A 13,019-nucleotide genomic window follows, 5' to 3' on the forward strand; every position below is an offset into this window, starting at 1 on the left:
AACAACCAATCGAATATAAATAAACACTTAATCAAACATCCAAATACTTAATAAACTAATACAACGTAATCATAATAGCCCATAACCTATTCAAATTCTCATACAAACATTTTATCAAACATGTGATAAACGACACTTAAAAATAAGAATTGAGTGAATAAATACTCATGTATAAATAACGGATGAAGTGTAGAAATCCAAAAAATCTCTAGTACAAAGCCCAGAAAAAAGTAAAAAGGATCCACAAAGTCAAAATTAAAATAAAATAATTAAAAAAGTAAACCCTAATCTAATAAAAATAAGAAGAAAAAGAAAAATAATTTAAAGTTTAATTATATAACCTAATTTTCAACTTAGCCTAGCCACCTTCAAATAGTTTATATAAGGGGAAATAGTTAATATAAGATGGTATTTATAGGAATAAAATCATAATAAATCCTCAATTAAAAAATGTCTTTATTTAAAAATTTAAGTATGAAAAGTTTCACCATTATTGCCTTCAAATTGCCCCTTAAAATTTAGCCTCATTAGGAATCATCTAAGGCATCAAAAAAGTTCTAAAGTGAGTCAAATCAGTGTCGTTTCAAGGACGCAACGAAGGCGTTGCGAGAATGAGTAGGGGAGTGTCACAAGTCGTGAATCAAAGCCCGTGATGAATGCACAAAGAGCGTTTCATGGAGGTCAATCGATTAAATGAGGCTCATTCGACCTACTTGAACTAACCTGGTTCGTGAAACATGTGAAGAAGCTCATCTACTTGAAACATTGGTGGCCCGAAAAAGCACTTAAGAAAAATTAAGGCTACCTTGGTAAATATGAAAAATAATATTAAAAGATATGTAATCTGATAATATCCGATTTTATAATCTTAAAGGATTGTGTCAATCCCTTAAGAATCTCAATTGTAGATAGACTGTAATCTCGACCATCAATGTAACTCAATCTGTATCGTTGGATTTGAGGGAGCTTAACTATAAATAGAGACCTTCAAATGAGATTTGTATCTCAATTGTAATTCTTCACAGTAATAGAGATTCTTGGGGAGCATTTAAATCACCTTGTGTGTGTTGCTTTCTTGTGGCATTTTTTGTTCTTTCATTGCTCTTTTGTCTTTGAGTTGCTTTCATTTTATGTTCGGTGCCTTGAAAATTTTTTGTTGTGAATTCTCACTTTACAAGAGTTAGGCTGACTCGAGCGAATTTTAACCCAAGAAATTGCCTAAGGCCGCACAGATTGCAAGACAAGTTCTAGTCTCGTGACATTCGTGTCAGCATCTTCACAAGCCGACACAATGCATGTCAAGTAAGAGACAATGACTCTCTCTTACAACATCAACTCTAAGTTTCAACTACACCCATATTTATATGGAGCAACCACCATGATTCATTTCTTAAGGGGGGGTAGGGGAAGGTTCGTTATAAGAAAAAAAAAATATCCTTGTACGACTTAAAACAATGCCCTCGGGCATGGTTTGTGAAGTACAATGAAGTAGTTCGGATTTTAGTTTGAAGAAAAGCAGAAGCAACCATTTAGTATTCTACAAAAATTCTAAGACAGGCTCCATTCTTCTAGTAATATATGTTGATGACATCGTTATCATATGAAACAGTACTGCATGAATTTTGACTCTTTAATTCATTTCGTCATACTAATTTTCACACAAAAAACTTAAGGGCGCTGAAATATGTTGTGAAAGTGGAGGTAACAAGGAGTAAAAAAGAGATACTCTTGTCTCAAATAAAATGTGCTTGACTTGTTAACAGAAACATGAAAAATAGGAGCCAAATCATGCCACACGCCTATGATTCATGATTTGCATCTCACAGAAAATGATAGTGATCAATTTAAAGACCCTTAGAGGTACAGAAGAATGGTAGGAAAGTTGAACTATCTCACGATATCTCGTTAAGTATCACAATATGAGGTTAATGTTGTCACCTAATTTATGTCAACTCCATCCACTCTCGGATAGGGTATATTGTACAAAAATCATGGATGCCATAATTGGGCAAGACCCAAAGTTTACTGAAGATCTACTACAGATCTATCGTGTATTTGTTCGAGGGAATTTGGTATCGAATCAAAATATAAAGCCATGACTCAATCTGTCTTGAAATTATGTGGACACATCATCTTATTACAACAAAAGACCTAGACTTCATTACCGACAAAATTATGGAGCAATCACATTGCCTCAAATCCAGTATTCCAGTACTCCATGAACGAACAAAAAACACATTTAAGATGATTGTCATTTTAAGTCGTGAAATATTTCAAGGACTAATTTCACCTGGTTACCTACTGGGAATCAAGTTTAATACCTATGTAACATGCTAGGTATGATATTTATGCTCCAACTTGCGGTGTGTTAACAGGTTGTAAATGTTGACATTTGGGAATTCTAGCTGATATTTAGATATTAGACTTTAGACTTCATATTATTTCCTTGTAGAGTTGATAGTATTTTGTATATATACTCGTGTAAATCAAATCAATAGAGAATATTATCATTTTTCCTTCAAATTCTCTCGGCTTGACAGAGGTAATGCCCAAACTGCGACGGAGGACCAACAGAACAAAACAAAAACAAATATATTGAAGCCATCTGTGTTACCATATATGGGGAGAATTGTTTCAATTTTGAAGACTGTACAAGATCTCCACTGCTATTCAGGCTACTTGCTCTATATTTTCTTCAGAGTCGGCTTCACTGGTTTCCAATTCCTTCACTTTCTCAAGCTGCCTCAAGAGATCTAACCTTTCAGATCCATATGTGGATGGTATCTGCCATGAAACCAATTATTAACCATTGACAATACTAGATGTTCAATGCTCAAAGTGAGACAATTAACAAGACAGATGACACACCAGGGACGGGACATATCTTTGAATGGCAGCCAAAATGGCTGCATGCCCAACAGCAGTAACCTGCAGGACATAACTTTAACTATCAGATTAAGACAGTAGCTTGATGATAATTTTAAGTGTAAATAAAAGATGATTGGAAATGTTGCAAAGAAAGTTCACTACATGCTAGATGTTTATATATGCCTCATTATTTTGTATAGTTAAGAAAGGAATAAAAAATAAAATAAAAGCCTTCAGAGAAACTTGAAACTGTTATAAGTTACATGAACACGGGCTTCAATATGAAATTATAGTAAGAGTATTCTCTCTGAACTCAATTTTCAATCCCCAACTCATGCGGTCAGATTATTTGCAATATTTGCATTTGTTATTGACCCCAGATGATAATTTAAGAGGTGATTCCATGATGGCAAAAGTGATTAATCAGCAATGCGTTGGCAGACATTGTTGACAGAACACTGTATTTTAACTTACAGGAAGAAGCATCAAAAAACCAATTGGAACAACTGATGCTAAATCAGTTAGGGTTCTGCGAAGGGATTTCTTTTCTTTCTCTGCTAATTCATCCCCTATCAGAGCCCTTCCAAGCAACTCCACTGCAGCCGCAACATCAATGGCTAGAAGCTGAGATCCTTGCAAGACATCCTGCTCATTGGTAAATGACTCAGATGACATCTCATCACTTCTCAATTTGATACACCACAAAAGTAGTCAGACCATGAAATATTGCAGAAGAATTTGAAACAATCGATACAAATCATTTAAAAAAATTGACCTTATCAGGGGATTAGAAATTTCTAGGCTCATAATTCTTCTCAGATTCCTTAAGTAAAAGGAGTAATATCATAATATAAACAATCCAAAAGTTAGCTTGTCTGTAGAGACAGCACCATATGTAACCTATTGCACAAATTTCCCATATACCCATATCATGTATGGCACAAAGAAAGACGATTAAATACACTCATTAATATTACATAAAGTAACAATTTTTAGCATGCAGAATCGGGAATTGAAACCAGAATTACAGACAGTATCACCTAAATTTTGATAAAATAAGAGCTTAAACATGTTGGATGCCATTAGATAAGACCTTACAATTATGAGTTATCATTAGATGGGAAAACAAATCATATGCTAGAATTTAAAATGCAGAAAGTTCCTCTACCCTTAAACCAACCCAAAAAGCCCTATCATGTGTTATCCCAAAAGAAATAAGCCCTGCCATGGACTATCTAGAAAAGTTCTGAAAGCTCTTGAAAAGTTTGGTATCAATTAGTCAAACTAAATTATTTTATTTATGGAAATCCACAAGATATTCATACCGTGCTTGTTTCTTTTATCTTCACCAATGATTTTTCAATAATACTTTCCTTCTTCTGAACCTCAACCACTTGAGCATGGCCAGCATCATTAATAGAGCCAGGATAACCATCTGTAACCTTAATATCCTAACCAAATTTGAAAAAGGAAAAGCAAGTTAGAAAACATGGATGAAGAATCAAAGCTATTCTGAAGGTCAAGGTTTAACTTATCATGCAACATCATGTTTCTTGTTCTTATAATGAGGACGTCATTTGTATTGAATTTACAGGACTACAACCATTAAAAGAGTGAGCATACCTCCTCATATGCTGACTGAGCACTTGTTGTAACACGTTTCTCAAGCTCAATCAGTTCATTCCTTAATTGTTCAAAGCGGCGGATTTCATTTGGTTCACCACCAATATTAGAAGCATTCTGCTCAACAAATTCATTTCCCTGCATATAACAAAATTGCAAGTAGCTTTAACTTAAATAAAAACATAGAGATTCCCAACAGCACAAAAAAATGTTTTACCTTCTGGAATCTGTATTACAACAATTGAACTCAAAAGCTAAGAATTTTCTATCATTGTTGTGCATCCAAGAAAGAACTGTTTTTGTTTTAAACATAATTTGGTCAAATTTCCAGGTCCATCACTAAGAAAACACGCCTAAACTTCTCTGTACTTTTATTTAGAGTACAGACCCTCAAACTTTCAATCAGCGCTCAAGTACCAATCTTCCATCCGAATACACAAACAACTTAAGCTTGATGAGATGTCACAGCTTTATAATATTTTATTATTGAAACAAATGCCGAAAGCAAGTCTCACTTTGTAACCACACAGACAGCTCAAAGATACAATTTTTAGAAATGAAAGGTCTAGTCATTAAGAACCCTGAAATTAGAGTTTAAGGCCAGGTCCTGCATGGTGAAAGAGACCAGAACAAGAAAAAGTCTGACACTGAGAGGATGAGCACAAGATCAACAAGTGTAAAATGATGCTTGTAGAGACAGGTCATACCGATTTTTCAAGAGCTGATGACTCGGTGTCAGGCTTCCGCGTTGAAGGGTGTATGAAGCTCCATAACCCACGAGATTTATTGACAACTCTAATAGTAAAAAGACAAATAATAAAGAGGCATTAGTAACAGAATACTGAACTGTTTGAATTAGAATAAAAGACAAGTTCCAAAAAAAAGTAGGCAAGAGTTACAATCTACTGCAGAAGTTGCTACCTGCTGCTTCTATCATTTGTTACCATAGCACTGTTTCTGGCTTTTGCCTTTGGATACTGCTGCTGCTCACTGACAGAGGATTGAGAACTCCCATCACCCTCTTCCTGCATGGGAATAATGATTTTACATGAATTGCAACTAAGCTGAAAAATATGTCGTATAGTGTGTACTTGAATTTGCCCACTATTTCATGTTCTTGATAAAAAAAAAAAACAAAGTGTTTTAGAAGGAAAGAGAGAGTTATCTAATGTAATTGTAGTAGTTCTCCCCCCCCCCCCCGGCTTTAAAATGTTGTTTTAGTAAAACAAAAATGAGACATATCCTTTTTGCTAGGATATTTGGTTTTTATGTTAGAATTGGTGTCACTTGACTTGTGAGATCAACTCAGTAAGTAATAATAATATAGATGCAAAATTCAAGAGTTGGGCATGAGCTGCCAAGAAAAAAAGTGAAACACCCAATTACATGGGAAGAAACCCATAGTTTTACCTTATTTTCAATTTGAACCAGACTATTTAGATTGTAGCAAAGCCAGCCTGATTTTTTTTTTTTTAAAAAAAGGAAAGCCAAGTCTGTAATCCATGACTAATGTACTGCTGCCCCGTAACTAACTCCATGATATTAGTTATGCTAGGCAAGCATTTATCTTCTACTTAAGGAACTGAAAAGCCCAACCATCTTGACATCATGGCATTAATTTCATAGTGAAGGCACTATTAGAACATATGGTATTCAAAAAACAAATAGAATAACTGAAAAAGAGGGAGGAGGGGATAGGAAGAAACCTGTCGAAGGAAAGCTTCTTTTGCTCTGAAAGATGCCTCCAAAAATTCAGCTTCTTTCTTTAGCTTCCTTATTCTCTCCAGGTCAGAACAAGCAGCTTGTAATTGCTCTTTCCCGGCCGATGAACTTGAAACATGCAACTCTTGAAGCAAGTTTTCCAGCCTTTTCAGAGCTTCTTCAACACTCTCTAATGCCTGAAAACAACATAATGTCATTGCAAATTAGAACCGTTCAAAATTTTTAAAATAAAGACACATTAGGACTGCAGGACCTATGAGAACAACAGTTCCTTTGCTCCTAGGATCCATAAAAAAAGGGCAAGAGCTAACAACAGATATGCTAAAGCATATAGTACCAGCATAGGCACAGTAGCAAGTTGCAAACTACATGTAATTTACTTTCAAATGAATCTAATTTCAAAGGGAGGAGGAACCTTATCAAACGAATCTGATTCTTTCTCAATTGCTAATCCAGTTCTACCAACAAGACTAGTCTCAACGATTTCCCTTCTGCATCACATTTTCTCAAATATAGTCAGCAATCAGCAATAATAAGATTAAAGCACCATTGTCCAATAAATGCAAGACTTATATGACATGAGAATGAGAAGCAGGTAATAAACATGACATCCAATGACTAACAACTAACTGCATCATTTTTGCACAACACCAAAAATAAATAAAATGACAAACATAAAAGAAAATTATCCCTGTAAGAGAAGGTACATTCCAGTAATACAAATAGTGGGCTGGCTTGGCTTCAATCATCAGACACTTTTTCATGCAGAAAGGAAGTGATAAAAGAACTTACAGATTCAAGGATACAGGAAAGATGAAGAACTATCAGAGCTTATGACTAGAGAAAGCTACAGAGCAGAAACATGACCAATAATACATTAACAGGTTGCCCTGTAGTTAAATCTCATGGCTAAATAATCATTAAGTCCAAGATAATTCTTTCTTTAGCTCTTAGCATAGAGTATTGTGAATGAGGATGACTGAACTTCTTAATTGAGCAACTAAATGTCTTGCAGTAGCATCAAACGAACATCTTATCAGATCAAGTCAATGTAAAACCATATCAAAAACATGATAATGCACTTGGCAGTCCTCAAAACTAGCCCTGATTTTATTACTTCAGCAAATAAAAGAAGGGACCAACAGAACACAAGGATGAGAATTGTCCATGTTGAAACTCAAAAGTGTCTTGGAAAATGTTTTCCCTCTAAATCCTTTGCAAACATTTTTAACTCATTTGTATTTATCAGCGGATAGCGCTTTCTTAAGTATTCTGGAGCCTCAGTTCTATAGTGTGCCTTGAAGCTCTTTCTTCCATCTGAAACACAGCAAGCTTCGGGTTTTTTTTCCTTCAGGTGTTCCTAATTCTGGATATCTAACTATATTGTACATTTACTCTGTTTATTTTTCTTATAACTCATAAGTACACATATAGTTGCAATTTTGCAGATAAACAAACATGCATTATCCTAAATGGTAAAAATTTTCTAAAATGTGCATTGAAATTTCAATTCTTCATATTTTTCTCAGATGCTTAGTTCAGGTTATTTGATTCACATGTATCCACTTTTGAGTAACTGACAGACATCCTATAATGGAATCTACTTAAATGTTTGAAAAATTCAAGCAAGCATGCATGTGCATGAGTATGAGAGTGAATTCTCATGTGGGCGGACATGTGGGGCTATGTGCTAGAAAGAAGGGCAAAATCGCCCTATATAGAGAGAGACAATTAAGGAAAGAAAAGTAACACTGGCTAAACATCCAAAACTTACGTTGGTATCCCGAGTTCTTCCATGCATACCATCAACTTATTGTGCCTAGACAATAAAGATAGCAATAATAATTACTTAACAGAGATAAGATACAAATTGGTTTTTAATAATGAACTTTAAACTCCATTACCCTCTAGAAAGGAACCTTGCAGCCTTAACGTTATAAGGAATTTCCAGCCATCTACTGTATTTAATAAAGCTCTGCATCCAATGAGAACAAACATCCAATGCTTGGGGAATAGCTTTAATGTTAGGTGGACCTTCTCGTGCACTTTTATGTCCATGAAACTGTTTTGACGCACTAACAATTCCAGGATAAAAAGGAAGCCATTCCAGCTCTTCACACACAACCTAATGAATTAAATGTATGATAAGATATCATAGTCCATCATGAAACATATATGTAGAAAGGTATTACCATAAAACCATGCGCACTGACCTCTACATACAGTTGATAAGAACTTATAGATGAAAGTTGAGGATAATACAAAACGCTGCCACCAATAAGGTACCTGTGACAAAAGGATATTGAATTAAATCACAACTAAAACATTGAATCAAATCCAATCATAATAGAGAGGTGATACCTAATAAAGCCTTCAATAGGATCATCTATAACTTCAAATCCATTAGCAGATAAAAAAGCCTGTGTATTTCTGCCTAAGGCAATAAAGAAGCCAAATATGGTCAAATCCCTTTCCAAGACCTGCAAGAAATTAGTATTACTTTCAATGACAAGCTCTAGCATAGCAAAAACTATGGATATAACTAAGAGTCCACCATACTTCAAATTATCCTCCAATAATCATGTTCTCAAATTTTATCCATCATATTCTTAAAGGGTGTGGTTCTTAAACATCTTGTAAAAATAGATTCGGCAGAAACAGATATGGACTTGGTAGATTATTTTAGAACTTCTGACCAAGATGCCATTTTCAGGGATTAAAAGACAACATGATAACTCAAACTGTAAACAAATCATAAGCTCTAACTCCAAACCTCAATGCTTTCAGATGTTGTTAGCCTTGACCATATTTTCTCTCTATCTATAGCTTGCTGTAGCTGCTTCTGTACAAGATCAACCCAGAAAATAACCTCCTCTGAATCTTGATCATTTTCCACTCTGCAAGCTGCAGCTCGGGGACCAAAATGGACAAGAAATTCTCTGTGTAGACCAAAATCCTTTATAGAATTATACGCTTGGCGTATGGGAACAAAATCAACCAGCATATCCATCGATCTACCAGTTATGTCTGGAATCATAGAAAAGAAGTGGGCACAGGAAATTTTAGTAGGACCAAGTTTTGTGATTGCAGCAACACAAGTCAGAGCAAGCATGAGAAGAGCTTTGTCACTTGCACTTCCTACACCCAAGGACTTGCCTTTCCCACACCTGGCAGCAGATTAAGATAGTTCGCATATCACCACAAGTTTCACAAGAATCAAGAAATTCATAAAGAGCCTAACACGAAGAAGCAAGGAGGTGATTACTTACACGTCAGTGGCAGCAGTGAATCGCGGGTCTCCTTCAAAATAATTTACGAAAGAGATCACTGCAGCAGGAACTTTATCAGTCCAAAACCAGTCATATGCTTCAGGTTGCTTGGTAGATAGTTTCTCCCTGATTAAGCTCTCCAAGGGAGCAGATTGACGCAACAAACTGTACCAATGTGATTGTTAGAAAATGCTGAAATTTTTTTATAGAAAGGGAAGTAATAAAAACAGGTTAGGAGAGCCTTATCTGATTGGATTTTTATTAGAAACACATGAATGAGCAACATGAAAACAGAATTTATTTTTTCCATATTGGTCTGCAGAAATAACCAAGTACTACAAAGTAGTTTGCCTCCATGATTAAGAAAAAGTACATTGCTGCTTAACTACCAAGCCTTATTTGCTAAACATTTCACTACAAAACAAAATTTCCTTTTGTCATACTGGTCTGCAGAAATAACCAAGTACTATATAACAACCAAAGGATAGCAAGTCACATATAAATGATTAAGACCCCAACATCAAATATGTAACTCGTATTGCAAATTATAACCATGCTGCTTACCAATGTCTGACACATATTTGAACATAGACATTAGGATATGACCCTCCAAGGATCCTCCAAATACACACAAAAAAAAAATTCAAAAAAATTTAATAGACCCATGTTGGACGCATACTCCTATACAACACTCACACCCAAATCCAAATAACAAAGCATTATAATATAAACCATATTTCAAGGTGAGAAAATATTCATTTTTTCCTAATGAATGATAAGCATAAAAGTGTTTACGCAAATTGATGGTACGTGTTATATATAAATACAATAAAACTAGAACAGGACACAAAATAGCCTAAATTTGAACAAGATCCACGAAAAGTAAAATACCAATGAGCTGCAAAAAATACAAAATTTATGCAATGCACTACCTTCTTTGGACAAAAACATTTACATCCCTATCTCGACTATCGCCTCGGGACGAAATCTCGCTTGCAGCTTGCAGTAGAGAATAAACAGCAGCCTGAGAAAATGCATGAAAATTTAGTTTGCTCAAATATTTCTTGGGAAGGACACATACATACTTTTTGTGTGTAATAGCATACAAGAAAAAATTGTTTCTTAAATATGCTGGTAAAATAAACAAGGTTATATTTAAAGAAATAAAGAAAAATAACTAGTCACATCTCTCTGTTGTGTGAAGAGAAAGTGTGTGCAAAATAAACAATCAGCATTGGGAAAAAAATGTCAAAATAGTCTTACAGTTACAAGAATCAAAATCTGAGAGGTGGTATGGGGGCAAAAAAGCATCAAATTAGCGTATTTTTAAGCTCAAAGAACAACCCAAGACAAACCTGGTAAGAGAGTGTTTTCACCCATGCATTCCTATCTACACCAAGCCATGCTGTCGAAAACCAAGTCAACTTTGATAATGAGCTTTGTTCTTTGATTGCTAGCTCAAAAGCCCGAGCTGCATCATGTAAAGATTGAACAAGTCCATTACTATGATCCTCACCATGCAGTGATTGATTCAGTTGGACCCTTATCTCATCTACATCTGTACTTGTACTGGTTTGCGGACTCTCATTGACTGTGACACCATCTTCAGCTGATGCTAGAGGAAAACCGATTCCTGCCCGTCTTGATTTACAAAAGGCTGAATAATGTCTTCTATAACCTAACAGCCTGTGGTTATCTGATGAACTCTGCCTTATAAGATATTTCTTCCTTAAAGTACCCCAATTCATCAATAGATAATCCAAGTTAGCCATTCTTTTGCAAGAAACATGAGATCCAAACGAATTCCATGAAAGCCATGGATTTGAAGACCTGCTAAAAGACCACAACCAGCAAGGTGCAAGCGTTTTCATAGAAAATTGATAAAGGAATACCATGAAGAGCAGAAAACTTAATTCTCCTGCCATTGTAATAGGCATTTTCTTATTTCTTCCATTCCCCTAGAGTGTTTCTAGTTTAATCCGCAAACCATAACGGAACTGCTGCCTACAACTATTTATTTGAATTAGCAACAATATATTCTGTGGAAGCATTACCAACTACTGCATTGTTTGTTTAAAAGTTTTAAACTTAAAATCCCATAAAACAGCCCATTAATTAATGGGAATCACTAATTCACTTTTAACTTTTAAACTTACCCGTGAACGCTGAACAAGCATAATTAAGTAATTCAAAAAACTGCAATGAGCTTTGGCAGGTTTTTCTTCGTTCTTAAAAGAAAAAAGAAGAAAATCATTGAGCTGTATGGTTTGCAAATAGAACGAAACAATTCGCCATAAATCAGGCCTAGAGATATCAATTAATGAATTAACGAGAACTTGTCTAAAAACTAGTTCAAATCTTCTCCGCCATTACGTAACATTTTTCAGAGTAACATTTTCAAGAGAAAGAAATAAAAAGATTAATAGCTTCGATGACTAATTTTATACGGAATTATCACAAATAAAAGCCTAAATTACTTGGACAAAGCCAAAATTAAACAATCCTTAAGTGAAAACAATAAATATAAGGGAAAATGAAAAGGAAGAATTTTAAATACCTAGAAGTTACGAAGCTGTGGTGATGAAATTTAACCGACATGTACAAGTTGCTAGCAGTCGAGGGAGGAAACTGAAGGCGTTTGGATAGCAGGAAAAATGGTAGAAAATGAAAATGGAGTGTGTTTGCAAAGAGGCAGACGTGGCGTAGGAAATAGAGGCCACTGTTTTTATCCGTAGACGTGGAGAAACCAGTAATCACAAAACAGACAGAAAAGACTTTCCCTTCTTTTTTTTTTCTTTTTTTCTTTTTTTTTTAAATTTTAAATTTTTAATTTTGTGTCTCCAATTCCTTCTGAAAACTGACAAATCCAGAAAAGGGTTCTTCCCGTTTTAAATTTTTTATTTTTTCCGTAACAAATTTCTTTTGATTAGCGAACTGAAAGTAGATACAATTTCATTTAAAGAACCATAAGGATGTTTCTGCTATACACAGAATATATTATCATCTTTTTTTATTGAAAAAATATGCAAGCCCATACCTATACATTCCATGAATAAATAAAATTCTTTCCATAAAATTTAAAGGTAAATCGTTTTTCGCAATTTTTAAGTTTACTAATGTTATTAAGTGTTAGTATTTTTATCAAGATTAAAATATTAAAATAGTCATTTGGTTTATTTTAGGTTATATTTTAGTCACTTATATTAACATGTTATAATATTTTAGTCACTAAGCCATTAATTACCGTTAACGGTGTAATGGTAAGCTGACGTGACAAGTTAAATCATCATTTTAAATAAAAAATGTAAGTTAAATTATACAATTGGTCTCTATATTTTTTCATTTTGACCAATTTAACCTAAAATATGAGACTAATTGTATAATTTAACCTAAATTTTTTGTTTGAAATGATTAAAATGTAATTTAAGGTAAACAAAAGTGACTATTTTAATAATTTATTATTTTATCAAATACCTTCCACAATCATTCGAAAGAACCTAAAAATTCTTTAAAAATTAAACTTTATATATTTACAAA

General features: G+C 34.3%; 1 protein-coding gene across 4 annotated transcripts; it reads right to left on the bottom strand.

Moving 5' to 3' along the window:
* Positions 1–2,411: 2,411 nt before the first annotated feature.
* On the bottom strand, positions 2,412–12,408 carry LOC107899738 (uncharacterized). 4 transcript variants are annotated; one of them, XM_041091317.1, is made up of 19 exons: positions 12,040–12,330; positions 10,999–11,312; positions 10,838–10,887; positions 10,415–10,506; positions 9,483–9,647; positions 8,987–9,380; positions 8,575–8,693; positions 8,427–8,499; positions 8,118–8,338; positions 7,988–8,032; positions 6,629–6,704; positions 6,198–6,389; positions 5,413–5,516; positions 5,199–5,286; positions 4,492–4,629; positions 4,194–4,319; positions 3,343–3,513; positions 2,869–2,928; positions 2,412–2,784 (listed from the first exon to the last, which is right to left on the bottom strand). In XM_041091317.1, exons 1-19 carry the CDS (start codon positions 12,078–12,080, stop codon positions 2,671–2,673), a joined length of 2,583 nt encoding a protein of 860 aa, XP_040947251.1. In that variant the 5' UTR covers positions 12,081–12,330; the 3' UTR covers positions 2,412–2,670. The 4 variants fall into 4 exon arrangements, with proteins under 4 accessions (XP_040947251.1, XP_016681013.1, XP_016681012.1 ...); XM_016825524.2 differs by having other exon boundaries at positions 10,999–11,315; positions 12,040–12,274; XM_016825523.2 differs by having other exon boundaries at positions 10,838–11,312; positions 12,040–12,408.
* Between the last annotated feature and the right edge of the window lie 611 nt (positions 12,409–13,019).

The sequence above is a fragment of the Gossypium hirsutum genome, chromosome D04 (assembly GCF_007990345.1).
Source record: "Gossypium hirsutum isolate 1008001.06 chromosome D04, Gossypium_hirsutum_v2.1, whole genome shotgun sequence".
NCBI classification, from domain to species: domain Eukaryota; kingdom Viridiplantae; phylum Streptophyta; class Magnoliopsida; order Malvales; family Malvaceae; genus Gossypium; species Gossypium hirsutum.

Coding starts and splice junctions, on each gene's coding strand:
- LOC107899738 (XM_016825522.2), bottom strand. CDS start 12,080: ATGTCGGTTAAATTTCATCACCACAGCTTCGTAACTTCTAG. Junction 9,648..10,414: donor AATGTTTTTGTCCAAAGAAG/GTAGTGCATTGC, acceptor ACATTGGTACAG/TTTGTTGCGTCAATCTGCTC. Junction 4,630..5,198: donor CATCAGCTCTTGAAAAATCG/GTATGACCTGTC, acceptor TGTTATATGCAG/GGAAATGAATTTGTTGAGCA.